Source organism: Trachemys scripta, chromosome 1, assembly GCF_013100865.1.
Source record: "Trachemys scripta elegans isolate TJP31775 chromosome 1, CAS_Tse_1.0, whole genome shotgun sequence".
In the NCBI taxonomy this organism is placed as follows: domain Eukaryota; kingdom Metazoa; phylum Chordata; order Testudines; family Emydidae; genus Trachemys; species Trachemys scripta.
Window position 1 is genome coordinate 28,861,831 of NC_048298.1, and position 26,916 is coordinate 28,888,746.

Below are 26,916 nucleotides of genomic sequence, written 5' to 3' on the forward strand. Positions count from 1 at the left end.
TCTGGCCACCCACTTTGTGACTTGGACTAGGTATGCATGCCATACACAATATCATTGTGTGAACTAGATAAAAATTCATTTTAAATGTTATCCTCGTCTACAACTCTTACAATAACATTATTTTTTCCAGCATTGATGTTTTGGGCAAATTCTGACTCCTGTGCCATGGAAAGGAAATGTTTTGAAATGTTTCTTCTTAATCCTGTTGGCCTTCCTCTTCAAAACCTCCACAAACTGCTCCCACCAATTTATACATTCACACATTCTAAGGGCAGAAGGGACCATTGGGATCATGTAGTCTGACTTTCTGTATAATACAGACTATGGAACTTCCTCCAAATAATTGCTAGAGCATATCTTTTGGAAAAATATCCAGTTTGGATTTTAAAAAAATGTTGTTAATGGAGACTATACCACGACATTTGGCAAATTATTCCAAAGGTCAATCACTCTCACCATTAAAAATTTACACCTTATTTTCAGTCTGAAATTGTCTAGCTTTAACTTCAAGCTTGGATCATGTGACACCTTTTTCTGCTAGAGCCCATTATTGAATATTTGTTCCCCAGGTAGATACTTGTAAACTGTAATCAAGTCACTCCTTAACCTTCTGTTTGTTAAGCTAAATAGATTTAACTCCTTGAATCTGCCACTACAAGACAGGTTTTTTAATCCTTTAATCATTCTCGTGGCTCTTCTCTGAACCCTCTCCAATTTATCCTCCTTGAATTGTGGACACCAGAACTGGACACAATATTCCAGCAGCTGTCATACCAGTGCCAAATACAGAGGTAAAGTAACCTCTACTCCTATTTGAGATTCTCCTGTTTATGCATCTCAGGATCACATTAAATCTATTGGCCCATAGCTTCACACTGGGAGCTGATATTCAGCTGATTATCCACCATGACCCCCAAATCTTTTTCAGAGCCATTGCTTCCCAGGATAGAGTCCCCCATCGTGTAAGAATGGCTTACATCTTTGTTCCCAAATATGTACATTTACATTTGGCTGTATTAAAACATGTATTATTCGCTTGACCCCAGTTTACCAAGCAATCTAGATCACTCTGAATCAGTGACCTGTCCTCTTCATATTTACCACTCTCCCAATTTTTGTGTGCAGACTTTATCAGGGATGAATTTATTTTCTATTAGGTCATTGATAAAAATGTTAAATAACATAGGGCCAAGAACTGATCCGAACGGGACCTCCCTGGAAATAGAATTGCTCAATGACAATTCCCCATTTACAGTTACATTTTGAGATCTTTCAGTTAGCCACTTTTTAATCCATTTAATGTGAGCCATGCTACTTTTATATCATTCTAGTTTTTTTTAATCAAAATGTCGTGCAGTACCAAATCTATGCCTTATAGAAGTCCAAGTCTGTAGCATCAGCACTATTACCTTTATCAACCAAACTTGTAATCTCATCAAAAAAGATAAAGTTAGTTTGACAGGCTCTATTTTCCATAAACCTATTTTGATTTGCATTAAGTTCCCTTCTTTTAGTTCTTTGTTAATTGAGTCCCATATCAGTCACCCCATTATCTTCCTAGCAATGATGTCAGGCTGACAGGCCTATAATTACCCAGGTCATCCTGTTTACCCTTTTTAAAAATTGCCACATTAGCTTTATTCCAGTCTTCTGGAACTTCCCCAGTGCTCCAAGACTTATTGAAAAATCAATCTTAATGGTCCAGTGAGCTCCTCTAGCCAGTTTTTTTAAGATTCTTGGGTGCACATTATCAGACCTGCTAATTTAAAAATGTCTAATTTTAGTAGCTTCTGTTTTACATCTTCCAGAGATATTCATGAGACTGAGACTGCATCATCTGTTTTTTTCCCCCTCAAATACAGATTAGAAATATTTATTGAACAATTCTGCCTCTTCTGCATTATTATTGGAAAATTCTACCACTTCCATTTAGTAATGGACCAATACCACTGTCAGGATTCTTTTTGTTCCTAATATATATTTTAAAACTCTGCTGGACACAGATTTTTCCTTGTGTCCCTTGGCTTCCCTTATCAATTCTGTACAATTCATAACTTCTTTGATTTATATTTATTACTATCAACTTATCCTTTCTTCCATTTGTTATATACTATTTTTATAGGCGCTTTCACTTCCCCAGGTTGTATTTTTAACCAACACAGTCTTCTTCCTCATTTGTGGGATTGTGGCATTTTGGGCATCTAGTAAGGTGTTCTTAAGTGATTCCGAATTCAATAAAATTTTTCTGATTAAATTCTTCCTCCCAGTTGATTTGGCTCATAATTGTTTTCATCTTTGTGAGATTGGCCCTATTAAAGCACCAAGTATCTGTGTGTGTATATGTTACTGGTCTGGACTTTATTCTGCTTTCACATTATTAACATGATCAAGTCATGATTACTTGTACCTAAACTACCATTAACTTTTAGTTCTGTGATCAGTTCCTTTATCTGTTAGGACAAGGTCCAATATAGAATTTCCCCTGTATTGGCTGCAACAGTTTGAGTTAAGAAATGGTCATCTAATGTTTAGAAGTTACAAGAATGTGTTAGTACTGGCATCATGTTCCCTCTAGCATATGTCACTCTAAGTGAAGTCTCCCATGAGCACACAGGTTTTTTTCCTCTACACATTACAGATAGGTGCATAAGTAGGTTCATCCTTTTCCCTAGTGTGATTTGGTGGTCTGTAGCCGACACCAATTAGTACCCCACCTTGTGCTTTGTCTGTTAGGATACTGATGCATAAGCATTCAAGATCATTTTCTTCTGAGTTATCATTGACTCAGAAACTGGTAATGCCATTTTTGATGTAGAGTGCCACTCCTCCTCTCCTTTTCCCCCAATTGATCCTTCCTAAATAGATTAAAACCATTGCTTTTAACATTCCAGTAGTGCGAATCATCCTACCAGGTTTCAGTAATACCAACTAGATCAAATTAATGCTCATAAATGAGCAAACCCAATTCTTCTTGTTTGTTACCCAGGCTCCTAGCATTGGTGTATAGATAATTAAAGAATTTTTTCTCTTCATGCCCTTTGATTCCTTGATCAATTTTGTTCTCAGCTTCTCAATTGTGTTCTGAGTGCTCCTATCTTCTCTCTTTTTACCCTGCCCTTTTGCTATTATTTTAACGGTCTCCAGCCTGTCCCCAAAGATACTGATTCTCCTTCTACTGAGGTGGAGGCTTCCTCTCCCCACAGAACGTGGACCAATGTTCCACAAAACCAAAACCCTCCATCATACACCACTTACCTAGCTAGTGAGTCACTTACAGAATCTTCTGCTTTCTGTTTCCCTTTGCTCATGGGATCTCGGAGAAGATTGCTTGGATATTCTTCTTCTTCAGCACACTTCCAAGTTCCCTGAAGTCGGCTATTATCTGCGAGATATCCCCTGACAGTGTCGTTAGTGCTGATATGAACCATCACCAATGAATCCTTACATGTAGACTCCAGAAGCCTAGCCAATCTCAGAGTGACTTGTGTCATGGCTCCGAGAATGCAGCACACTGTCCTGTTGTCTGTCTGTCCCTTGAAGAATGTTCTTTCAATTCTTCTGAGTATTGAATCTCCAACGAGGATCTGTCTGTCTTCCTTGGCCAGTTGGAGAACTCTTTGTGGATAAGCTTGATTTTCCTCACAGGTTGGGCCAAGCTGCCATCCACACATCTCATACATCTCTCCATTCCCTCGGACCTGCTGGATCTTCCATAGTTTCCATGTTGAAGACCTGGTATTGATTTTAAACTTCTAGCTATATAGAATTCCTCCTGCTTCTCTTCTCTCTGGTGGCCACAGTCTGTCTAGCCTCATCTGTCTCCAACCATGATCTCTTGCCTTTGGTGGTTATGAAATGCCAGTCCTCTCTGACTTCTTCTCTCACTGATTCCAGGCTCCATTCTTCCTTGAATCTGCAGTATGGGTGTTTCCCAAATCTGGTTGTCTAGGAAGTCCCCAGTTTCTCTGATTCTTAGTAGCATGTCATATAAGAACATAAGAAAGGCCTTACCGGGTCAGACCAAAGGTCCATCTAGCCCAGTTTCCAGTGTCCATCTAGCACAGTGGCCAATGCCAGGTGCCCCAGAGGGAGTGAACCTAACAGGCAATGATCAAGTGATCTTTCTCCTGCCATCCATCTCCACCCTCTGACAGACAGAGGCTAGGGACACCATTCCTTACCCATCCTGGCTAATAGCCATTAATGGACTTCACCACCATGAATTTATCCAGTTCTCTTTTAAACCCTGTTATAGTCCTAGCCTTCACAACCTCCTCAGGTAAGGAGTTCCACAAGTTGACTGTGTGCTGCGTGAAGAACTTCCTTTTATTTGTTTTAAACCTGCTGCCTATTAATTTCATTTGATGACCCCTAGTTCTTGTATTATGGGAATAAGTAAATAACTTTTCCTTATCCACTTTCTCCACATCACTCATGATTTTATATACCTCTATCATATCCCCCCTTAGTCTCCTCTTTTCCAAGCTGAAGAGTCCTAGCCTCTTTAATCTCTCCTCATATGGGACCTGTTCCAAACCTCTAATCATTTTAGTTGCCCTTTTCTGAACCTTTTCTAGTGCCAGTATATCTTTTTTGAGATGAGGAGACCACATCTGTACGCAGTATTCGAGATGAGGGCATACCATCGATTTATATAAGGGCAATAATGTATTCTCAGTTTTATTCTCTATCCCCTTTTTAATGATTCCTAACATCCTGTTTGCTTTTTTGACTACCTCTGCACACTGCGTGAACATTTTCAGAGAACTATCCATGATGACTCCAAGATCTTTTTCCTGACTTGTTGTAGCTATATTAGCCCCCATCATGTTGTATGTATAGTTGGGGTTATTTTTTCCAATGTGCATTACTTTACATTTATCCACATTAAATTTCATTTGCCATTTTGTTGCCCAATTACTTAGTTTTGTGAGATCTTTTTGAAGTTCGTCACAGTCTGCTTTGGTCTTAACTATCTTGAGCAGTTTAATATCATCTGCAAACTTTGCCACCTCACCGTTTACCCCTTTCTCCAGATCATTTATGAATAAGTTGAATAGGATCGGTCCGAGGACTGACCCTTGGGGAACACCACTAGTTACCCCTCTCCATTCTGAGAATTTACCATTAATTCCTACCCTTTGTTCCCTGTCTTTCAACCAGTTCTCAATCCATGAAAGGACCTTCCCTTTTATCCCGTGGCAGCTTAATTTACATAAGAGCCTTTGGTTGAGGGACCTTGTCAAAGGCTTTCTGGAAATCTAAGTACACTATGTCAACTGGATCCCCCTTGTCCACATGTTTGTTGACCCCTTCAAAGAATTCTAATAGATTAGTAAGACACGATTTCCCTTTACAGAAACCATGTTGATTATTGCTCAACAGTTTGTTTTTCTGTGTGTCAGACAATTTTATTCTTAACTATTGTTTCGACTAATTTGCCTGGTACATGTCAACTTGTCCCTCCAATCGAAGAATCTTTTCCTCCAGCACAGCTACCAACTTGCACTTCATGTACAGGAAATCACCTTGGGTCCTCAGGCAGGAAAGAATAGGGCACATCTGTTGCCGGTCACCACCACTGCTTCATTGCTGTCCATCTTGATATCACACATAGTGCTGAACCTGGAAGGAAAGCTTCTCACATTCCCGTTAGCTGCCTCTGTTACCAGCTCCTGGAGAGACTCAAAGGCTCAGTGGCTTGGTCATACCTGCCCCCTCTTTATTATACAGTAGAACTTCAGCGTTGTGAACACATCGTGAATGGAAGTTGTTTGTAACTCTAAACAAAATGTTATGTTTGTTCTTTCAAAAGTTTACAACTCAGCAGTGACTTAATACAGCTCTGAAACTACTATGCAGAAGAAAAATGCTGCTTTCCCTTAATTTTTTTTAGTAGTTTATATTTAACACAGTACTGTACTGTATTTGCTTTTTTTTATTTTTATTTTTTTCCTGTCTCTGCTGCTGCCTGATTGCATACTTCTGGTTCCAAATGAGCTGTGTGGTTGACTGGTCAGCTTGTAACTCTGGTGTTAGTTACTCTGAGGTTCTACTGTAGTAAAATTCACTCAGCTGGGAAACAAATGATGTCATGTGACCAAAGTGATCAGTCATCAATGATGACAACAAATAGTGATACATGTGGTGAATACAGCTGGCAAAACTCACAATTTCTGGTTCGTCAAAAAATTCACCAGTTTGCAATTTCCTGTGAACTGGAGATTCCAAGATCTTTTCTGACGCATGTTGTTTCCAAATGGAAAAAAGCAACTCTTCAGACCCGGCAGCTGCTGAGCAAAATTAACATGATTATTATTTGCTTCACTTCTGCCCACCACTGATGCTATTTAGTGGTAGGCCACCATGAGACTGACAAGGATCATGTCAATTTTACTAAACAGCTGCCAGGGCTTTCAGGATGTGCAGTTCCAGGGTAGTCCCACTACGTTGACTGCTGTGCGCCAGGTATCCCAGGGCTTCCAGACTCCCAGGCCAGCTAGCCTACCAAGCTGCAGGAGTTGGGCAGCTCAGGGAACCAGCTGGCCTGGGAGTCTGAAAGCCTTGGGGTCCACAGCTCAGGGCGGTCCCAGGATTTCCAGGCTCCTGGCTTCATGGCAGAACTTTGGGACTGTGCCTTTAAGGGCTGAGCATCCCAAACAGAGTCTGGGTAGGGCACTGTGATGCTCTTGCTATTGTTATGCACAGGCAGTTGGAATTGGACACAGGATAAAGTAGGTATCTTGAAAGTGCCTTAAGCATTCAGTAATCATTGAATACCCCACTGGAAACCTGGAAACCCTAAGAACCTCCAAGGTTTCCAGCCTCCTGATTCTGCAACAGGGAGCTTGGAAGCTTGGGGTCCATGGCCTCAGAGCTCTCCACATAGCAAGATTGCCCTGGAGCCACAAACCCTGGAAGCCTGTGGTCTCCACGCCTGAGGTACCCATCCCATGGATCCTGGAAGCCTGGGATGGCGTGGCTCCGCAGCAGCCATGGGAACCTTACCTGCAGTTCAACCAAAATTAATTGAATCCCAGATGTTTCTGCAAAATTTCCAGCTAGCTCTAGTGTTGAGCACAGTTTGCCAGCAATTCACAGCCTAAAATATATTCACAGAAAGGGCCAGCAGTTGTAAGTCAGCATAGCTCCACTGGAGTTAATGGAGTTACACCAGTTTACAGCAACTGAGGACCTGGCCCACTGTGTTTAAATAATTTTGAGTAATGAACAAATGAATGTAAAAACCTAGTCTGTTAATGAACCATTTGCAACTAGAAAATAGGGGAAAGGGCCTAAATGCAAAGGCCAATAGAAGTGCAAAGAATTATTGCTATATAAATCATTTAGATCACGAAATTAATATAACATATAAAATGAATTCTTAATACATGCTATTAATTAATAGAAACCAGGTAATATAATTGAAAGAAACTAACCTGCAGCTAGGAAACATTTTTTACACATCCCAAGAACTGTGTTGTCTGCTGATAAAAACATGACAAAGACTGGTCTAGTTTTTCCTGCCCTACAGTGTGTCACTGACAGCCATGGATGAATGCAAATATATTCAATCATCTTTGAAATGCTAATGGAGAGTATAGGTTGCATTGGCAATGAAGATTTTCATCTTCACTTTAGTGCAGTTACTAGAATTTCTATAATCCTTTTATTGTGATCATTCTTTAGTGATGTAAATCACTCCCATAAATTGAGTCAGGAACTGGAACATTTTATTAAGAGTTTCATTCCAAGGTGAGAGCAAAGCTATCCTAACTAAAGTCAAGGCAATTGTAATCCAGTTTTCTTGATCTTGAAAAATAATTTTCCACTTACACTTCCCTTTGGGGATCAGTTGTACACAGAGAGAGTTATTCTGCATCAAAATTTAGAATCTCTGATTATGATTTCAGGAGTGGTGATTAAATATATATTACACCTTGACCTCATAAAGCCCAAGTAAACAGTTTTGTGAGGATGTGGTAAGTGGAGAGGGCGAAATCTAACTTGAACTCGTGGGCAGAGTGGCAGAGGGTGTAGCAGTCATTTAGCCCTCTAAACAAAATTCCAACCCCAGGGGATGAGAAACTCAATCGCTGAGAACCTTCTTAGGCTTGGTCTACACTAAACCCCCAAATCGAACTAAGGTACGCAACTTCAGCTACGTGAATAACGTAGCTGAAGTCGACATACCTTAGTTCGAACTTACCCCCGTCCAGACCCGGCAGGCAGGCTCCCCCGTCGACTCCGCGTACTCCTCGCGGCGAGCAGGATTACCGGAGTCGACGGGGAGCACTTCTGACTGTGTGTTGTGTGAAAAAATACTTCCTTTTATTTGTTTTAAACCTGCTGCCTATTAATTTCATTTGGTGGCCCCAGTTCTTGTGTTATGAGAAGGAGTAAATAACACTTCCTTATTTACTTTCTCCACACCAGTCATGATTTTATAGACCTCTATCATATTCCCCCTTAGTCATCTCTTTTCCAAGCTCAAAAGTCACAGTCTTATTAATCTTTCCTCATATGGAAGCCGTTCCATACCCCTAATAATTTTCGTTGCCCTTTTCTGAACCTTTTGCAATTCCAATATATCTTTTTTGAGATGGGGCGACACATCTGCACACAATATTAAAGATGCGAGTGTATCATGGATTTATATAGAGGCAATATGATCTTTTCTGTCCTATTTATCCCTTTCTTAATGATTCCCAACATTCTGTTCGCTTTTTTGACTGCCGCTGCACAGTGAGTGGATGTTTTCAGAGAACTATCCACAATGACTCCAAGATCTCTTTCTTGAGTGGTAACAGATAATTTAGACCCCATCATTTTATATGTATAGTTGGGATTATGTTTTCCAATATGCATTACTTTGCATTTATCAACATTGAATTTCATCTGTAATTTTGTTGCCCAGTCACCCTGTTTTGAGAGATCCTTTTGTTGCTCTTCGCAGTCTGCCTGGGACTTAACTCTCTTGAGTAGTTTTGTATGATCTGCAAATTTTGCCGCCTCACTGTTTACCCTCTTTTCCAGATCATTTATGAATATGTTAAATGGGACTGGGCCCAGTACAGACCCCTAGGGGACACCACTATTTACCTCCCTCCATTCTGAAAACTGACCATTTATTCCTATCATAAGAACGGGTCAGATCAAAGGTCCATCTAGCCCAGTATCCTGTCTACCGACAGTGGCCAATGCCAGGTGCCCCAGAGGGAGTGAACCTAACAGGTAATGATCAAGTGATCTTTCTCCTGCCATCCATCTCCACCCTCTGACAAACAGAGGCTAGGGACACCATTCCTTACCCATCCTGGCCAATAGCCATTAATGGACTTAACCTCCATGAATTTATCCAGTTCTTTTTTAAATGCTGTTATAGTCCTAGCCTTCACAACCTCCTCAGGTAAGGAGTTCCACAAGTTAACTGTGCTCTGTGTGAAGAAGAACTTCCTTTTATATGTTTTAAACCTGCTGCCTATTAATTTCATTTGGTGACCCCTAGTTCTTGTATTATGGGAATAAGTAAATAACTTTTCCTTATCTACTTTCTCCACATCACTCATGATTTTATCTACCTCTATCATATCCCCCCTTAGTCTCCTCTTTTCCAAGCTGAAAAGTCCTAGCCTCTTTAATCTCTCCTCATATGGGACCTGTTCCAAACCCCTAATCATTTTAGTTGCCCTTCTCTGAATCTTTTCTAGTGCCAGTGTATCTTTTTTGAGATGAGGAGACCACATCTGTACGCAGTATTCAAGATGTGGGCGTACCATCGATTTATATAAGGGCAATAATATATTCTCCATCTTATTCTCTATCCCCTTTTTAATGATTCCTAACATCTTGTTTGCTTTTTTGACCGCCTGTGCACACTGCGTGGACATCTTCAGAGAACTATCCACGATGACTCCAAGATTTTTCCTGATTTGTTATAGCTAAATTAGCCCCCATCATATTGTATGTATAGTTGGGGTTATTTTTCCTGATGTGCATTACTTTACATTTATCCACATTAAATTTCATTTGCCATTTTGTTGCCCAATCACTTAGTTTTGTGAGATCTTTTTGAAGTTCTTCACAATCTGCTTTGGTCTTAACTTTCTTGAGTAATTTAGTAGCATCCTTTGTTTCCTATCTTTTAACCAGTTACCAATCCATGAGAGAACCTTCCCTTTTATCCCATGACAGCTTACTTTGCTTAAGAACCTTAGGTGAGGGACCTTGTCAAAAGCTTTCTGAAAATCTAAATACACTATATCCACTGGAACCCCCTTGTCCACATCTTGTTGACCCCCTCAAAGAATTCAAGTAAATTGGTGAGGCATGATTTCCCTTTACAAAAACCATGTTGGCTCTTCCCCAACAGATTATGTTCATCTATTTGTCTGATAATTTTGTTCTTTACTATAGTTTCAACCAGTTTGCCTGGTACTGAAGGCAGGCTTTCCGGCCTATAATTGCCAGGGTCACCTCTGGAGCCCTTTTAAAAAAATGGCATCACATTAGCTATCGTCCAGTCATTTGGTACAGAAGCTGATTTAAATGATAGGTTACAAACTACAGATAGTAGTCCTGAAATTTCACATTTGAGTTCCCTCAGAACTCTTGGGTGAATACCATCTGGTCCTGGTGACTTATTACAGTTTAGTTTATCAGTTTGTTCCAAAACCTCCTCTAATGACACCTCAATATGGGACAGTTCCTCAGATTTATCACCTAAAAAGAATGGCTCAGGTTTGGGAATCTCCCTCACATCCTCAACCGTGAAGACTGATGCAAAGAATTCATTTAGTTTCTCTGCAATGACCATATCATCCTTGAGTGCTCCGTTAGCATCTTGATTGTCCAGTGGCCCCACTGGTTGTTTAGCAGGCTTCCTGCTTCTGATGTACTTAAAAAAATGTTTGCTATTACTTTTTGAGTCTTTGGCTAGCTGTACTTCAATTTTTTTTTGGCCTTCCTAATTATATTTTTACACTTCATGTGTCAGAGTTTATGCTCCTTTCTATTTTCCTCACTAGGATTTAACTTCCACTTTTTAAAGAATGCCCTTTTGCCTCTCACTGCTTCTTTTACTTTGTTGTTTAGCCACAGTGGCTCTTTTTTGGTTCTCTTACTATGTTTTTTAATTTGGGGTATACATTTAAGTTGAGCCTCTATTATGGTGTCTTTAACAAGTTTCCATGCAGCTTGCAAGGATTTCACTTTTGGCGCTGTACCTTTTAATTTCTGTTTAACTAGCTTCCTCCTTTTTGTGTAGTTCCCCTTTCTGAAATTAAATGCTACAGTGTTGGGCCACTATGGTGTTTTCCCCGCCACAAGGATGTTAAATTTAATTATATTATGGTCACTATTACCAAGCGGTCCAGCTATATGCTATATGAAGACCTCTTGGTCTTGATCCTGTGCTCTACTTAGGACTAAATCAAGAATTGCCTCTCCTTTTGTGGGTTCCAGGACTGGCTGCTCCAAGAAGTCATTTAAGTCATTTAAAATTTGTGATTAGCTAGAGTTTGGGGTTAAAAATAATATTCAATGATTTTAGCAGCTAAGGGTCCAGTTTTGTGAGGTGCTAAGGCTTAACTTTTCAAATGTGGGTGCATACAGTTGGGCCCCAAATCCATTTTTGGGCACATAGATAAATGTGGCCTGATTTTTGAGAGGTGCTGATTACTGACAACTCTCACTTAAGCCAATGGGATTTGAAAGTGCATATCACCTCCCAGAATCAGTCCCTAAATGAACAACTAAGAGTTATAGTGTTGGAAGAGTTAACAGGCTCTAAAAAAAACCCTTTTCTTGAATGCAGAATCAAGGCATGGCAGTTTTTGTTTTCCTTAAGATGATGCTAAAGCTGCATTATATATTAGATTTATGCACTGTAATAACTTTTCAGCTAAAAGAAATCAGAGATTTTGATTAGGAATAGCTAATTAAGCCAGCTTGTTAGAACTTTGGTATCTCCTGGGAACCACCTTTTCCAGGATTAAAAAATAATTACTGCAGATGGACAGTTCTCTTTTTCAAAGCTAAACTACTTAAGTAGGTGAAAATTCTAATGAACACTTACATTACTTAATTATTAAGGCACCAGTTGCAGCTCCGTGGTAAAGGTTGAATTGAGTTTTGCACTTAAAATAAGGATTCAACCAACACAGAAAAATCTAGTTTGTTCTCGCCAAAATTGCAGCATTGGCTTTTTGAGCACAGAATGAATTTTTCAAGAATGTACAAGTAAATCTGTTAATGTAGGAGTTAAAATTAATTTTAAAAAAAGATGTGATAGACGCCGTCTCTTGTGAGTGCCTCCTGTCGGGTGGGTGTGATGCTGCAAGCTCTCCTACCCCCGGCACATCCTGCAGGTTGTTGACCTCACTAGGTGAGTCATCAGTGGCTCAGCCCTCTGGCCAAGTCAGACAGTCTAAAATGGAGGAACCCCTCCTGTGGTAGCAAAGAGTTCAATACACTGTCCTCCCCAGGGTCTTCAGCCCCATTTCTGGGCTCCCTTAAGTCTTGCCCTTCACTTGGGCTTCCCAACAGAACCTTGTCCCCTTCTTGGTGCTTAGGCCACTTTGCTAGTAGGTCAGTGAGGAGGATCTGGGCCTGTTCACTACTCTGGGCCCCAGCCCAGAGACTCTATACACAGCAGCCACACACTGCTTTCTTCAGTTTGCTGCTGCTATTCCCTGGGCCTTTTCTTCATGTAGCCTCTTTCTCTTCACCCTGACCTCATGGCTGAAGTTCTCAAACTCTTCCTCCTTGCTGAATGCAAGTATCACCAGAACCCATCTTCTGGTTCTCTTCTTGAGCTCCTGTGACTAGCAATGAGCACCCTTCCTTGCTCCTCTGGTCCCACCAGGAACTGACCTGCTCACGCCCTGAAGCTCCTTTTATCTGAGCCTGCTGAGCTCTGATTGGCTGCTCGTATGCAACATTTCTTGGCAGGCCCACCTCTGCTGCTCCTTCCTAGCATGTAATGTGGTAAGACTGCCGGGCCTCCAGCAGGGGGCCCCAAAGGGCCAGATACACCCAATCAAAGAAACCTTTTAAGAAATTTACAATTGGGTATCAAACCTTGTTTTTTTGTCCCTAATGATCTTAATAATGGAATACTACAGATTCTTCAAACTTCCCTTATAGTTAAAAACGCACTGAAATAATGTACAGTAGTTTACATTTGAAGAATTGTTTCTTGGACTAATAATAATAATAATTTTTTCCTGTTATTCTTCATAACTAAAAGTTGCTCCTTCAGCAGAGGCTGAAGAATATTGTTCTATTACAGAGAACTCACAAAGAATTGCCATATTTCAAAATGGCTGTAATCTTCCATTTTCCCTCAATGTTATTGAGGGGACAGTTGCCCTCACATAAGGACACACTGAAAAGATCATCTATCTCCTTTTACTCTCAACTGAACTGAGGCCACAGACTGCCTGCGCAAAGCTGGTTACTTTCTCCATTCGCGTGGTGCTTGCAGTGTTGCTCTTTGCTTCCTGAGAACATAGTGGGCCACCATCTTCCCGGAAGGCAGCATGGCTTCACCTTCTTGAAAAAAATGGGAAACAGTGGCCATTTTGAAAGAGGGCTTGCAATTGAGGGCAGCTATGTATTTCATCCATTAAAACAATGAAAGATGGTCACCATTTTGAAAGGTAGGGCAGGAGGGAATGAAAAACTTGTGTATTTAAGTGTGCATTGTATATGTGTACAAAGGAATATACAGGGTGCAGAAGGGCAGGGGACGGGGATGTGTGTGTATACAGAGAAATGTGGAGTACAGGAGGGAGGGGCGACTGGGCTAGAGTGTATGTGCAGGGGCAATGTAAGGAGGTGCAAGAAGCAGGGATATTTGGAGGCCAGGAGAGGTGACAGTGAGGTGTACAGTCCTGGCTTCTTTGAACTCTCCAGTGTGGTATAAAACAGCCAGAATGTACTGATGAATCTGAAGTGAGAATTTTAAAAACGATTTAAGGTTGATACCTCATATCTTCAAATCACTGGAAATATAACATAGTAACATTCTCTTTGAATTTCTTGTTTAGTTTTCATGACTGAAACTCAGTGAAAATGAGAAGGAAGTTCCTAGACAAAATTTACGTTAAGGTGGAGTTAAGGTTGAGTATACATATCTAATACATACATACATACATACATAATTTAGGGTAAAATATGTTACAGGGATATTGTAATTATCCCAAAATCAAGTGTTCTAAACTGAGGCCTGGTCTACATGGGGAGGGGGAGAGAGGGGGGGTTTGATCGACCTAAGATACGCAACTTCAGCTACAAGAATACCATAGCTGAAGTAGACGTATCTTAGGTCGACTTACCTCGACGGTGTGGGGTTGACTGCCGCTTCTCCCCTGTCAACTCTGCTTCTGCCTCTCACCGCGGTGGAATACAGGAGTCGATGGCAGAGCGATCGGGGATCGATCACTACCCGCCGATCCGGTGAGTAGTGTAGACGTACCCTCAGGAAATTCAGATTTAAGGTTGAACTTAACAAAATGCAAACATATTAAGGTGTTGTATTAATGAAAGGCACAACTGGGTACCCAAACAAGCTTATCGCTGCCAAATAGTGACATCATGATGGGGGAGAGGGGGAAAAAAGAAAAAAAATATAATGCTTCTTTAAAATCAGTTTAATCTAATATAGAATCACAAGCACTAACGTTTCTTAAACGTAATTGTATGGTTATTGGATGATGTCATTTAACTCTGGATTTCCAGGGATTATAATGTTTGGTTTTGTACTGAGAGGTACTCTCAACTTTAACTCCATTTTAATGTAGCTTTTGTCTAATATTAATACAATCTACATTAGCTATATCTTCCAAAGTATTCTGAAAAGTACTAATGAAAGTAGCTGTTATCATAGTGCTTATGATAATCCTAGGAAAACGTTTTTTTTAGGATCCTTTCTTAAGCAAGGATGAAGCACCAGGTACTTATAGGCCCTATGAACTTGGACAAGAAATGGGAATCTGGGTGAACAATTCTGATGGAGTAACTCCAGCTGTTGGCAAGGTTGGTTTCTTAAATTAGCATATATGTAGGTAGCAGTGTTGTTTCTCAGTGTTAGAGAATTTTCATAATCAGAAGTCACATATATTAATCAAATACTTACGGTCAATTCCAGGTGTGGCCCCCCGGAGATTCCGTGTTTCCTGACTACACTAACCCCAGGACAGCTGACTGGTGGATCCAGATGTGTGTTGAGTTCAAAACTGTCCTTGACTATGACGGACTCTGGATTGTACGTCTGAGTAGATTTTCCTTCTCTTTTTTCCAAAATCAAAAAGACAACTTGTATATATGTAAAACTTTTTATTTAAGGATATGAATGAACCAGCCAATTTTGGAACTGGCCAGTACCCAGGCTGTGCTCTTAATGACCTCAACTACCCTCCTTATATTCCTAGTAAGTGCCTTTTAAAAACTCTTTATTTGTATTGGTTATTTCCTCAAACAGTGCAAAGTTTCTTGTTTTCCATCTTTACTTGCCTATTGTGCTATCAGTATGGATTCAGTTACATAATCATTTAGGGTTCAGTTGTCCCCCGGCCTGACGGGGGAGAAAGCACCTCCCAGGGCTGAAGCCGAAGCCTGAGGGCTTCAGACTTTGGTGTCGGGGCTCAGGGTTATGGGACCTCTGCTTGGGGCTCAAGCTCTTGGGCTTCAGCTTCCCCCCCATCCCCACACCGGGGCAGTTGGGTTCAGGCGGGCTCAGGCTTTGGTCCTCCCTCCTTGGGTCGTCCTTTGTTGTCAGAAGGGGGTTGTGGTGCAATGAAGTTTGAGAACCGCTGCTGTAGATCATGGGATATAGGCAGTAATTAAACTCTATTCTAGGAAGGAAATAAACTGCCATCCCAGAATAGTTTTTCCTTTGGGTTGTGGCATGCAAGGTTTGAAAACCACTTTTCTGACAGGCAAGGGAGCAAATTTAGGGCAAATTGTCATGGGCGTAGTTTTGGGGGAGAGAGCGGTGGGGGCATTGTCCCCCAAACTGCAAACCTCGGGCAGGAGTGGAATTTGCCCCTCACTCCACCCCCCACGCAGCTCATTGGCCTGACTGGCGCCCCACCCAAATATAAAAGTCAAACTTCGCCTATGCAAATTTGTTGCTATTTTGTACCGGTGCAATTTCATTAAAATAGCATGTAGTTCCCAATTGCGATTTCCCCCCCTGAATTCTCTGATTTTGCAGTAAAAGTGTGTGAACTGAATCATGAGTTTTGTATAGCTTTAAGGCCTGACCCAAACCTCACTGTAGTCAGTAGGAATCTTCCTACTGCCTTGAATGGGCTTTGGATCAGGCCCTCTATGTTGTGCTGTAGGTGTCACTTGGATGTGAGAGGTTAAACTTCAGCCCATCTCTGATGAAAGGTCAAGATTCCTAGGCACTTTTCCGAAAAAGTAACTAGTTATCTCTGTATCCTTGGCAACACTTCTTCTCTCGGGAAGATAGGTTCTAATAAAGTTGTATGAGAGTGATGGGGTGGAAAAACCTCTTCTAGTACCCAACATGCTGTTGTCAGATGCTACCGGTGTGGTGCTCTGCTATCTCCTATGTTGATATCACTCGGCTGCGTGCGTGTGTTCCCTCCGTGTGCTGTCCCAGCTCTGCAGATGGCTGACACAGCAAACCCGACAAGAACCCCCAATGACCACAGACTCTAGTAAGGTATGAAGGCACCTTGGCCAGGTTTATTGCGACCTTGGACACAATTGCAGTTCCCCGTAGATTACTTAGTCTACCGGGCATACTACTAATAGATGCCTCTTGGCAATGGACCCGGCTCAGTCAGTGGCGGGACTTTCCACTGTCTTCTCGGACGGACAAAGACACCACCCCAGGGATACATTCTTATACACAGGTACAAACAAGTTACACATCACTCCTGATGTATTGAGGTGCAACCCCTCCACGCAGCAAGGTACAACCCCTCTACGTAGTAAGATGCCGCCTCTCACCTTGTACATGTTGGTTCGATCAAAACAACTCTATCCATCATTTTACCCTTTTGCCCCTGTCATTGGGATGGGTCGGCCTGTTCCATGTTATCTGTGGAATGTTCCAGTGTAGTATGTATTCTGATATCTGGTGTCCAGTACCTTTTAGGTATGTCTCTTTTTGCAGCATCAGCCCTTTCTTTGCCAGCTTCTGTGAGCAGGGCTTGCCTCTGGCTCACAGCTTAACTTTGCTTTATATTAGCAAAGTCTTGACCATTACTTTAGTTCAGGCCTTAGGCCTCATACCAGGCCTCTGATACCAAGATTTCTATCTCAGGGCCTCCTCTTACTACACATGCCTGGGGTTAAAATTATGTCCCAGGAAACCAGAAGCCCTGCAGCTGGTGCCAGCAATCCGGCAATTCATCTGGTCAACATTTCGCCAACAAATCCCTGCTGTGCTAGCAAGCCTAGTTGGCAGCAGGCAGCCAATACAGTTCGTTATTGGCAGTGAAATATTGGATATTTTTACTTTGTTTTTCTGTGTTGCATTCCAATGCGGATGCTTTGTAACAGTAACATTTTTATTTTTAAATCTCCTGTTCCCTCCCTGGGGTGCTCAGGGCACTGAACAAACTCATGAATAAAACACAACAAAAGTACAATATTATTATTGTAAACTACTGAAAACAATAGAAATTTTTTAAACAGAAAATGTTAAGAAGATTCTCACTCTGCTCCTCTATTTGTTGGAGTTTGTAGAACTTAACTATTACACACAGATCCTACCATTGCTACCCAGGCCAATCTCCACACTGACTTCAAAGATCAAGCCCTTAAAGGCTTTCCATACTTACGTTAAGAACGCCTCTTTTTTTGTTGGCATTAATTGTACCCACAAATAAGGTCAGCGAAATATCTAAGCTGCTTTGCATTCACACATAACAGACTTAGCCACTGTTATCTCAACGGTACCCACAATTATTTGCACCTGTAATCTGAACCCATAAAAATGGAGGCTGATGATTGAAAAGCTGGCCCTTAAAAAGCAATTTTCTATAAAAACCCCTTAAATTGTGGATTAATATACAATTGTGAAAATAAGCTGTATGATCGAGGCAGAAATCAAGGAGTCTTTGCAGTATTTAAAATAAGAATGAATCATGATAATAGGATTCAGTTTTGGTAATTTTATTTTACATTTCACTTTGTTTCTTATGTGAGACAGAACTTATACTTAATTATCACCAGAATATTACACTTAGCCATAACTAGTGAATTGTCTGTCAAATTACTTGGAAATTGACTGTACATTAAATGATTCCACATGCAATTCAGCCACAATGGAGACTTTACAGCCTGTTGTGTCAAAGGATCCAATCATAAAGATTCTAGCTCTAGAAGGATAGTAGAGAGGACATGCTAATATGGTTTTAGATACTGGAGATTACATTTTGTAGTAATTTCAAACATACAGTAGTGTGGACTCCACTAGTTCCACTGTCTTTTAAGTCCTACATTCTGCAGGGAAAGAGAGGCAGGATTTGAGCCTAGTTATGAATTCTTACTCTGTCACAGAGGCCTTCTGAGTCATACTGCTTAATTGCCATCTACAGTTTAGTGATATGCAAATTGAGAACCCATGATTTCAAATGCTTATGTAAGGTCTTTGTGCTTTTGCATTTTTATTTTTGTTTGACACTGGAATTTACTAAAGTCTGTCACTTAATAGGAAACAAGTGTCACCCTGTAGAATTATTATTGATTCAGTGATTTTTCCTTTGTGTGTTAGTATTTGAATCTATATTACCTTTCTTGAAGATCTGATTTTCTAGACATAGAACTGGACTACATTAACATAGCCTATTCAATAGAAACATCCCTTTGAACATAACATATCCAGAGTGGCCAGGTGCCTGGTTTTCGACTGGAAAGTCTGGTCAAAAATGGGAGCCGACAGTGTCTGGTCAGATGTCCTGACAGGACACCCAAAGTCCGGTTACTACAGGCAGGGGAGACAGGGAGGCGCCGGGTCATCACCCGCGCCAGCTGCTACTCAGCTTGTGTCAAGTGGCTGCAGCTCCCAGCCCCAGCTCTGCAGGTGAGTCACTCCTGACCCAGACAGGGGGTGAGCGGTGGGTGGGTGGGAGGGGAAAAGCAGTGAGCAACAGGAGGGAGGGGTAAGAGGAGTGAATGGGGGAGGGCCCTTGAGGGAAGAGGTGGGGCCTTGGGGAAAGAGGCGAAGCAGAGGAGATTCCGGCACTCCTGCTGGAGTGTATGGTTTTAAATATTACCAAGTTGGCAACCCTATGATATGTCCATCTAGAAGAAGATTTGTCACTATTATCTTTAAACACACAGCAATCTAAAAAGATTAGATCCTGCAGTGCTTCCGCTTTTATTCTTTTTAAAATCTTTAGGATTTTGCTATATATTGTAATATTTCTTCATTGAATACAATTGTGAAGAGGTTTGAAATTTGATCTGAATAATTCTCTAACTTTATATGCCATTCTCAGGAATTACAGATTACTCTCTGGCTCAGAAGACGTTATGTCCAGACTCAAAAACTTATCTGGGGGATCATTATAACACACATTCTCTCTTTGGCTGGTCACAGACACCACCAACTTTCATGTAAGTCATCTAAGTATCTCCTTCTAAACATGCAGTTTAAATAAGAATTTAACAGCTGTTAAAATAACAGCTGATGTTACATGGAAAACTTTGAAATGGGCTCTACTTAGAAATATCTGTTTAGGTCTCTTTGCTTTTTATGTACTAAGGACAATTTCAAGGAATCAGAAAGTTTGCTTCTGTCATGTTAATTTGTTTCAGATAAAGTGAAAGGGCCTAATTCTGATAGGGCCTAATTCTTCGGCTGCTGCTCATGTGAAACTAAACTAAGAAGTTCAGTGATTTCTGTGAAAATTCTCCCAACACAACAGCTACAGAATCAGATTTAGTGACTTCACAACCATTTCCCATAGCAGCTAATTATGATGTCATATATAAAGGAGTATTTATTACTTTAGAGGAAGAATTAAAAACATAGACTCCCGAGATAACAAAAATCTTTTCGTGGACATGTCTTGACTTGCCTGGAGAGTATATTGTTTTTTGGCATAAGTCTGTGATGTGGTAAGGAAAGCCCAAAGGGGATTCTAAATGGTGGAGTTACATTGCATTGCAGTTATAGGTTAATGTAAAAATTGTCATTTTTGCAGCTGGAAAACTCTGAGCTATTTCAGACTAACAGTATCTGTCACTATGAAACTAGAGTTAGTTCAAAGGCTGGATATGCTTTTTAGACTCTCAAAAAAGAAAAATCAAACGGGCACATCATGCTTGTTTTCAGTACAAATTGAGGTTAGAGACACAATTCTTTTTGTTGTATTAATAAAGGGCCAAAACCTGGAGTCCTTATGTTGTTTTTACTCAGTCTTAACATTAGTATTTACTAACGGTAGTGTGGTAGCATCCCCCACGGGGCCCCATCATTCTGCTGCTTTCTGTACAACCACATAGGAGTACGCAGTCTCTGTGCCAGAGAGAGCTCGGTAGAGAGTTCAGATTGGCCCACAATCTGACAACCTAGTATTTAGGATATTAAAGGATCCTATCCTTCAGTCCACCTCCACATCTGAAAAACTGCCCTGCGGCTTTATAACCAAGTATTCTGCCACCCACAAGGCAGTAAGCCTGTGTGCTGTGCATGCTGTGTCTGCTGTACAGACCTAACACAGAAAGTAAAGGTCAATTTTGACCCTTTTCATATCTGTCTCATTTCAGCTTCATAAACGTAGCACCACACAAAAGTGCCTTTCTCAGCCATCTTCCTGCTTCTGAAGAATAGCACTGTTCATGAGAAATACAAACACTTTGTTCAACCAAACACACAGAATTCTTGAAGACAAAAAAATCGTTTTCAAAATATAAAATAGCTCACAATGCATCTAAAAACAGAAGCAGGGTTTGCAGTAGAACTAGGCAAATACTGCAAACAATATTCCGTGGATCTTCATCTGGATTTTTTTAAAACAAATTTCTTCCATGGCTGTGTTCATGCCCTTTTGCATTCACTTTCCACAAATAATCATCTAATAAATGATGTTACTGACAGGAATGTTTATCAGAACTGCATATATTGCAGAATATTTGCAGAAATTGAATTACAAAGTAATAATCGTGAGTATTTGTATCTAAAATCTGATTCTAAGAAATCCAATCAGGTAACAGAAACCTGTCATGTGATCTGTTTCCAGTCAAATAGGATAACTTTTGAATACTGAATACTTACAGCAATCAGCTTTCACACAATTTACAGGCCAAGAATTATCCACAGATGTTGTTCTGTGAATAACTTCAAACAAATGTATTTGAGAAAATCAGATTTGGTTCTGTGATGACTCACAAAGTGGTAAAACTTGTTAAATTGTTTGTTACAAACTATTCACCCAGCTCTAGTTTATTGTTTTCCACCCATGACTACTACCCCAGTAATTTGCCCCACACATAAAACTGGAGTATCTGAGGAGACCTATGCTAGGGTTTAGGGAAGGCATGTTTCTTTGCCAGTAATGCTCCAGGATGTTACTTCTAAAAGAGACCTGGAGTCTTGTTTTATGTGGCCACTACACCAGCTGGCCCCCTTGAACAACAGAACCGATTCCATTGCTTTTCAGGCATTACATACCTTGCAGTGGTTAGGCCATAAGCTTAATGTACATTTGTTTATTTGTATGAAAACCAATCAGTTTGTTTTAGAAATATCAACATAACACATTTTGAAAAATCTGTGCCGGTTAAAGAGCCAGTACAGTAAAATATGTAGCTCACTTATATAAACATGTGTGCCAGTGCTTTTGTGCAAATCTCATTAATAAGGGAAAGTGATGAGGATAATACACAAAAGTATTAATAATCTAGGCTGCAGTTTTCAAGGGAGCCTAAGGAGTTAAGTGCCCAAATCTAAGTGAAATTGAATAGAATTTGGGTTTCTAACTTTTTTAGGCTCCTTTGAAAATAATTAATTATGTAAATGCTGCCAAACAAAATTACATGTAATATTAAATAACTGGTGAGTCCTATAACTCACATACAAAAACTATTTAAGAAAACACTAACATATTTTATCTCTGTAACTAGGCACTTCACAGTATGTTTTCTTTGTCAGTAAGCAATAATGTCCCAATTCTTTGACTGTTCTCTTACACAATGAAATTACATATTTTTGAAGTGCAAATGAAAACATCGTAAATAAATCTATCACAAAAAATCAGTGTTGTACCAGAACAGGAAAGAGGGGGAAACAGTGAAAGGAAGGATGCATTTTGTTTAGAATAATTCAAGATTTCTTTCATAGTTTGATTTGGTGCTTGTTCTTTACTTCCATTTTGCTTTGTACTTGCCATCAAAGCAATTCTTTATCATCTAATAATACTATATAAACAAATTCCTATATTAAAAGCAAAGTAGTACAATTATTTGTATACTGTGAATTTTATGGGAAAAGACACGAGACTGGATAACCATGTAAATGTAGAGGGGTGTCAAACTTACTAATAGCAATAGGAATATAAATATTCGAGTTTATTGTCAAGGCTATAGATTAGACATGGTAATTTTGGGAGGAGTCTTGATAACATCAGAAGTCACCATAAATATTATGAAAAGACAGGGGCGTACTCTGCAGTAAACAAACTATGGCAACATTTCTCCTCTGAGAGCCACATAATATTTCTCAGTTTCACTCTTTGCTCTTCCTATAATTGCAGATATATTTTGATCTCAGTAGGAGTTCTGTACATGTAAGGACAGCAGATATTGGAGCTGAGAAGAGAATTTTGCCCTACTTTTTAAATGTTCTCTAACTTTGAAACTTTATGAAATATTTTGGGGACACCTCATATTTTAGGTACTTAACCACTGCTGTCCCTTCTTTCCCATTATGTAAGTCTCCATGTTCATCCAGATTTTTCATTTCCCTCCTCTTTCCATGTCCCCAAAAGAGTACTCTCTTAAAGTTTACGTGTTGCTTTGCAGCCACCCTCTTTCTTTTATGTAGCGCCCTGTCAAGTCCTGATAGTCCAGAGTTTTCAGGGGGCCTTCATGGTGAGTTCACTAGTCCAGTTTTTCATCTGACAGTGTTATTGCCAAATCCCTCATTCTGTTAGCCTTCTGTGCAGTCCTATGGTTTCTTCTGGGAGTAAAATTTGGAAAATTCTCTTCACCTGGACTTTCACCATAGAATCATAGAATATCAGGGTTGGAAGAGACCTCAGGAGATCATCTAGTCCAACCCCCTGCTCAAAGCAGGACCAATCCCCAACTAAATCATCCCAGCCAGGGCTTTGTCAAACCTGACCTTAAAAACCTTTAAGGATGGAGATTCCACCACCTCCCTAGGTAACCCATTCCAGTGCTTCATCACCCTCCTAGTGAAAAAGTTTTTCCTAATATCCAATCTAAACCTCCCCCACTGCAACTTGAGACCATTACTCCTTGTTCTGTCATCTGCTACCACTGAGAACAGTCTAGATCCATCCTCTGTGGAATCCCCTTTCAGGTAGTTGAAAGCAGCTATCAAATTCCCCCTCATTCTTCTCTTCTGCAAACTAAACAATCCCAGTTCCCTCAGCCTCTCCTCATAAATCATGTGCTCCAGCCCCCTAATCATTTTTGTTGCCCTCTGCTGGACTCTTTCAAATTTTTCCACATCCTTCTTGTAGTGTGGGGCCCAAAACTGGACACAGTACTCCAGATGAGGCCTCACCAATGCCGAATAGAGGGGAATGATCACATCCCTCAATCTGCTGGCAATGCTCCTACTTATACAGCCCAAAATGCCGTTAGCCTTCTTGGCAACAAGAGCACACTGTTGACTCATATCCAGCTTCTCATCCACTGTAATCCCTAGGTCCTTTTCTGCAGAACTGCTGCCTAGCCACTCAGTCCCTAGTCTGTAGCAGTGCATGGGATTCTTCCACCCTAAGTGCAGGACTCTGCACTTGTCATTGTTGAACCTCATCAGATTTCATTTGGCCCAATCCTCTAATTTGTTTAGGTCCCTCTGTGTCCTATGCCTACCCTCTAGCATATCTACCACTCCTTCCAGTTTAGTGTCATCTGCAAACTTGCTGAGGGTGCAATCCACGCCATCCTCCAGATTATTAATGAAGATATTGAACAAAAGTGGCCCCAGGACTGACCCTTGGGGCATTCCACTTGATACTTGATCCAACACCCACTCTCTCAACTGCTGTGGACATGCTCAGGGGCTAACTGATCACCATATTTGGGGTTGGGAAGGAATTTCTCCCCCATATCAAATTGGCAGAGACCCCGGGGGGAGGGGGGTTCACCTTCCTCTGCAGCTTGAGGAACAGGTCACTTCCAGGTTTAAACTCGGTAACTGCTGAATTCTCTGTAACTTTAAGTCCTTAAACTATGATTTGAGGATTTCAGTAACTCAGCCAGAGATTAGGGGTCTATTACAGGAGTGGGTGAGGTTCCGTGGCTTGGGATGTGCAGGTCAGATTAGATGATCACAATGGTCCCTTCTGACCTTAAAGTCTATGAGTCTAACTCACTTTACCTGCTTATTTAACCATTGTCCCATTCTCACTCAGTCTCTCACCCACAACTAACTTGCTAACTTATTTGCACAACATTTCCAAACAACATGGACATCTTAAACTAAAACAAAACATGAATATAAGTAGGGATGGCACAAGTTCTAATATTTGTACATGGTTCCTTGTATTTGTGTGTGTATGTTTCTCATGGGCTTTTAATAATTTGGGGAGCTTTTGGCAGGGCCAGTTCCAGGCACCAGCGAAGGAAGCAGGTGCCTGGGGCAGCCAATAGAAAGGGGCGTCACGTCCATCCGTTGTTGGGGCGGCACGTCCGGGTCCGCGGTGGCAATTTGGCGGCGGGTCCTTCAGTGCCTTGCTTCCTCTTTGGTGGCACTTGGCAGCAGCTCAATCACTCCGCTCAATCGGGCTTTTCTTTTTTTCTTTTTGTTCTCTCTTCGCCGCTTGCGGCGGCAAAAAACCTGGAGCCAGCCCTGGCTTTTGGAGTATCAAACTATTGAGAGATCTGGTTTTCTCATAGTATGTTTCAGTTTCTGGATGGTGGAAATTCCACAACAAGGCCTGCTCTAGTTTTATTTCAACTTGATAAATGGCTCTCTGAGGGAAAACCAAGCCTCAGAAGAACATAAATAGAAATAGTGAGAAATTCTTATATTCTTATTCACATACATTCAGATTCATGAGGAACCTGAATGAGTACATGACCCCGAAAGTCATAGATTCCACAACAGTCATGACATACATTCTTACCAATTTATGGTGGTTGTTTTTCTTTACAAGGATGTAGTACTGATTTCTGCATTTTACATGACTCGAGAACATAATGGACCACAATAACAGTTGTTATATGGATAAAACTCTCACTTACCTTAACCAAAATTTTGCCTATATGAGGACTTCAGAATCAAGCCTATAATGTGAAAACTTCTTGAGTTGGGTTTTCTTCACTGATGTTGATGTACTTTTTCCCAGTGCTGTTCAGAAGGCCACCGGAAAGCGAGCATTCGTTCTGAGTCGTTCTACATTTGTCGGAAGTGGGAAATATGCAGGTCACTGGCTAGGTGACAACTATTCACGCTGGAAAGATATGCACATGTCAATAATTGGAATGTTGGAATTTAATCTCTTTGGGATTCCATATGTAAGTCTGCCTAAAGGCTATCACTGTTTCATATGTAATATCATTTGAAATGAATCCAAATGTTTGCTTATATGAAATGCTTGATATGGCAAGCAGGTGCTGATTAAATTTAATTTTGTCAATTTTTTCTAATTCAAGAAGAGTCAAAGATTCTCATATGAAACAATTGTGTGATGTGCCAGTGTAACCTGCACACCTTCTGGGTGTGGGGTTCTATCCCATCTAGTGGCACCAAGACCACTTAGAGAGAGATTGAGTTGGCTCTATAGCCTTAGCTAACAGCAAGTTGGCTTTTAGCTCATGTGGTAGAAGCTCATGCACTAAGCTCCAGAGGTCCCAGGTTCAATCCCGCCCGCTGACGACCAGGGCCTGTTGGCATTACACCAGGAAAAATAGATTTCCTTCCTGATATATGTTTCATCATTCATATTTCAAAATATATTTCTAATTTTGCAAGCTGAGTTGAAGAAATAATACAATTATTAAAATATAGTCAAATCTATATTAACATTCTCAGTCACTGCACATTTTTTTTCCATGTTCATCACACTATTGTGGGATCACCTGATAAAATCACCAGAAAAATAGTGGTCCTTTCGTTGACCTTTATTAACAGGTATCACTGTAACTTATTGATTTAGGGCCTGATTGTGTAACTCTTACTCACCCTTATGAGCACTTACTTAATTATTGTGTTTCTTCAGATTGGTGCTGATATCTGTGGGTTTCTCCTTGATACAACTTATGAACTCTGCTTACGATGGATGCAACTTGGTTCATTTTATCCTTTCTCCAGAAATCATAACGGAGAGGGCCAGATGGTAAGAAAGCAAAGCTACTAAATGCTGCAGCTCTTGATTTTCATATTTATCATTTTAATATTTAAATTGTACTCTCAAAAATCATTCTGCGTTTCTGTGGGTAAACCCTTGTTGGGTGAACAGAAATCTTTTATATGGTGCAGTGCTATCAGATGTCATGCACAGAAGTGATTGTTATGCATTCCCATAATTTAAAAATGGATTGAAACTTTAAAAAAAGTGTCTAATATCCCAAAGCTGCATAGAAATAAATTTGTGCACAGTTTACAATTACAAAAATGTAGATACAAATCAGTTCCTTCATCAATAATCTACCAACACCCTAGTTTTTGTTTCCTGTTCTCTTTTAGGTGTTAATGACGTTATCAAGTATTTCAGGGAAACAATTATTTGA

General features: G+C 40.5%; 1 protein-coding gene across 1 annotated transcript in view; it reads left to right on the forward strand.

Moving 5' to 3' along the window:
* The window catches only part of LOC117875522 (maltase-glucoamylase, intestinal-like), a 108,483-nt gene that overhangs the window by 51,612 nt on the left and 29,955 nt on the right, over positions 1-26,916 (forward strand). Inside the window, exons 10-15 of the mRNA XM_034766906.1 lie at positions 14,926-15,039; positions 15,152-15,268; positions 15,349-15,433; positions 19,485-19,602; positions 25,533-25,701; positions 26,406-26,522. Coding sequence (XP_034622797.1) covers positions 14,926-15,039; positions 15,152-15,268; positions 15,349-15,433; positions 19,485-19,602; positions 25,533-25,701; positions 26,406-26,522 — 720 coding nt within the window. The remainder of the gene's footprint in view (positions 1-14,925; positions 15,040-15,151; positions 15,269-15,348; positions 15,434-19,484; positions 19,603-25,532; positions 25,702-26,405; positions 26,523-26,916) is intronic.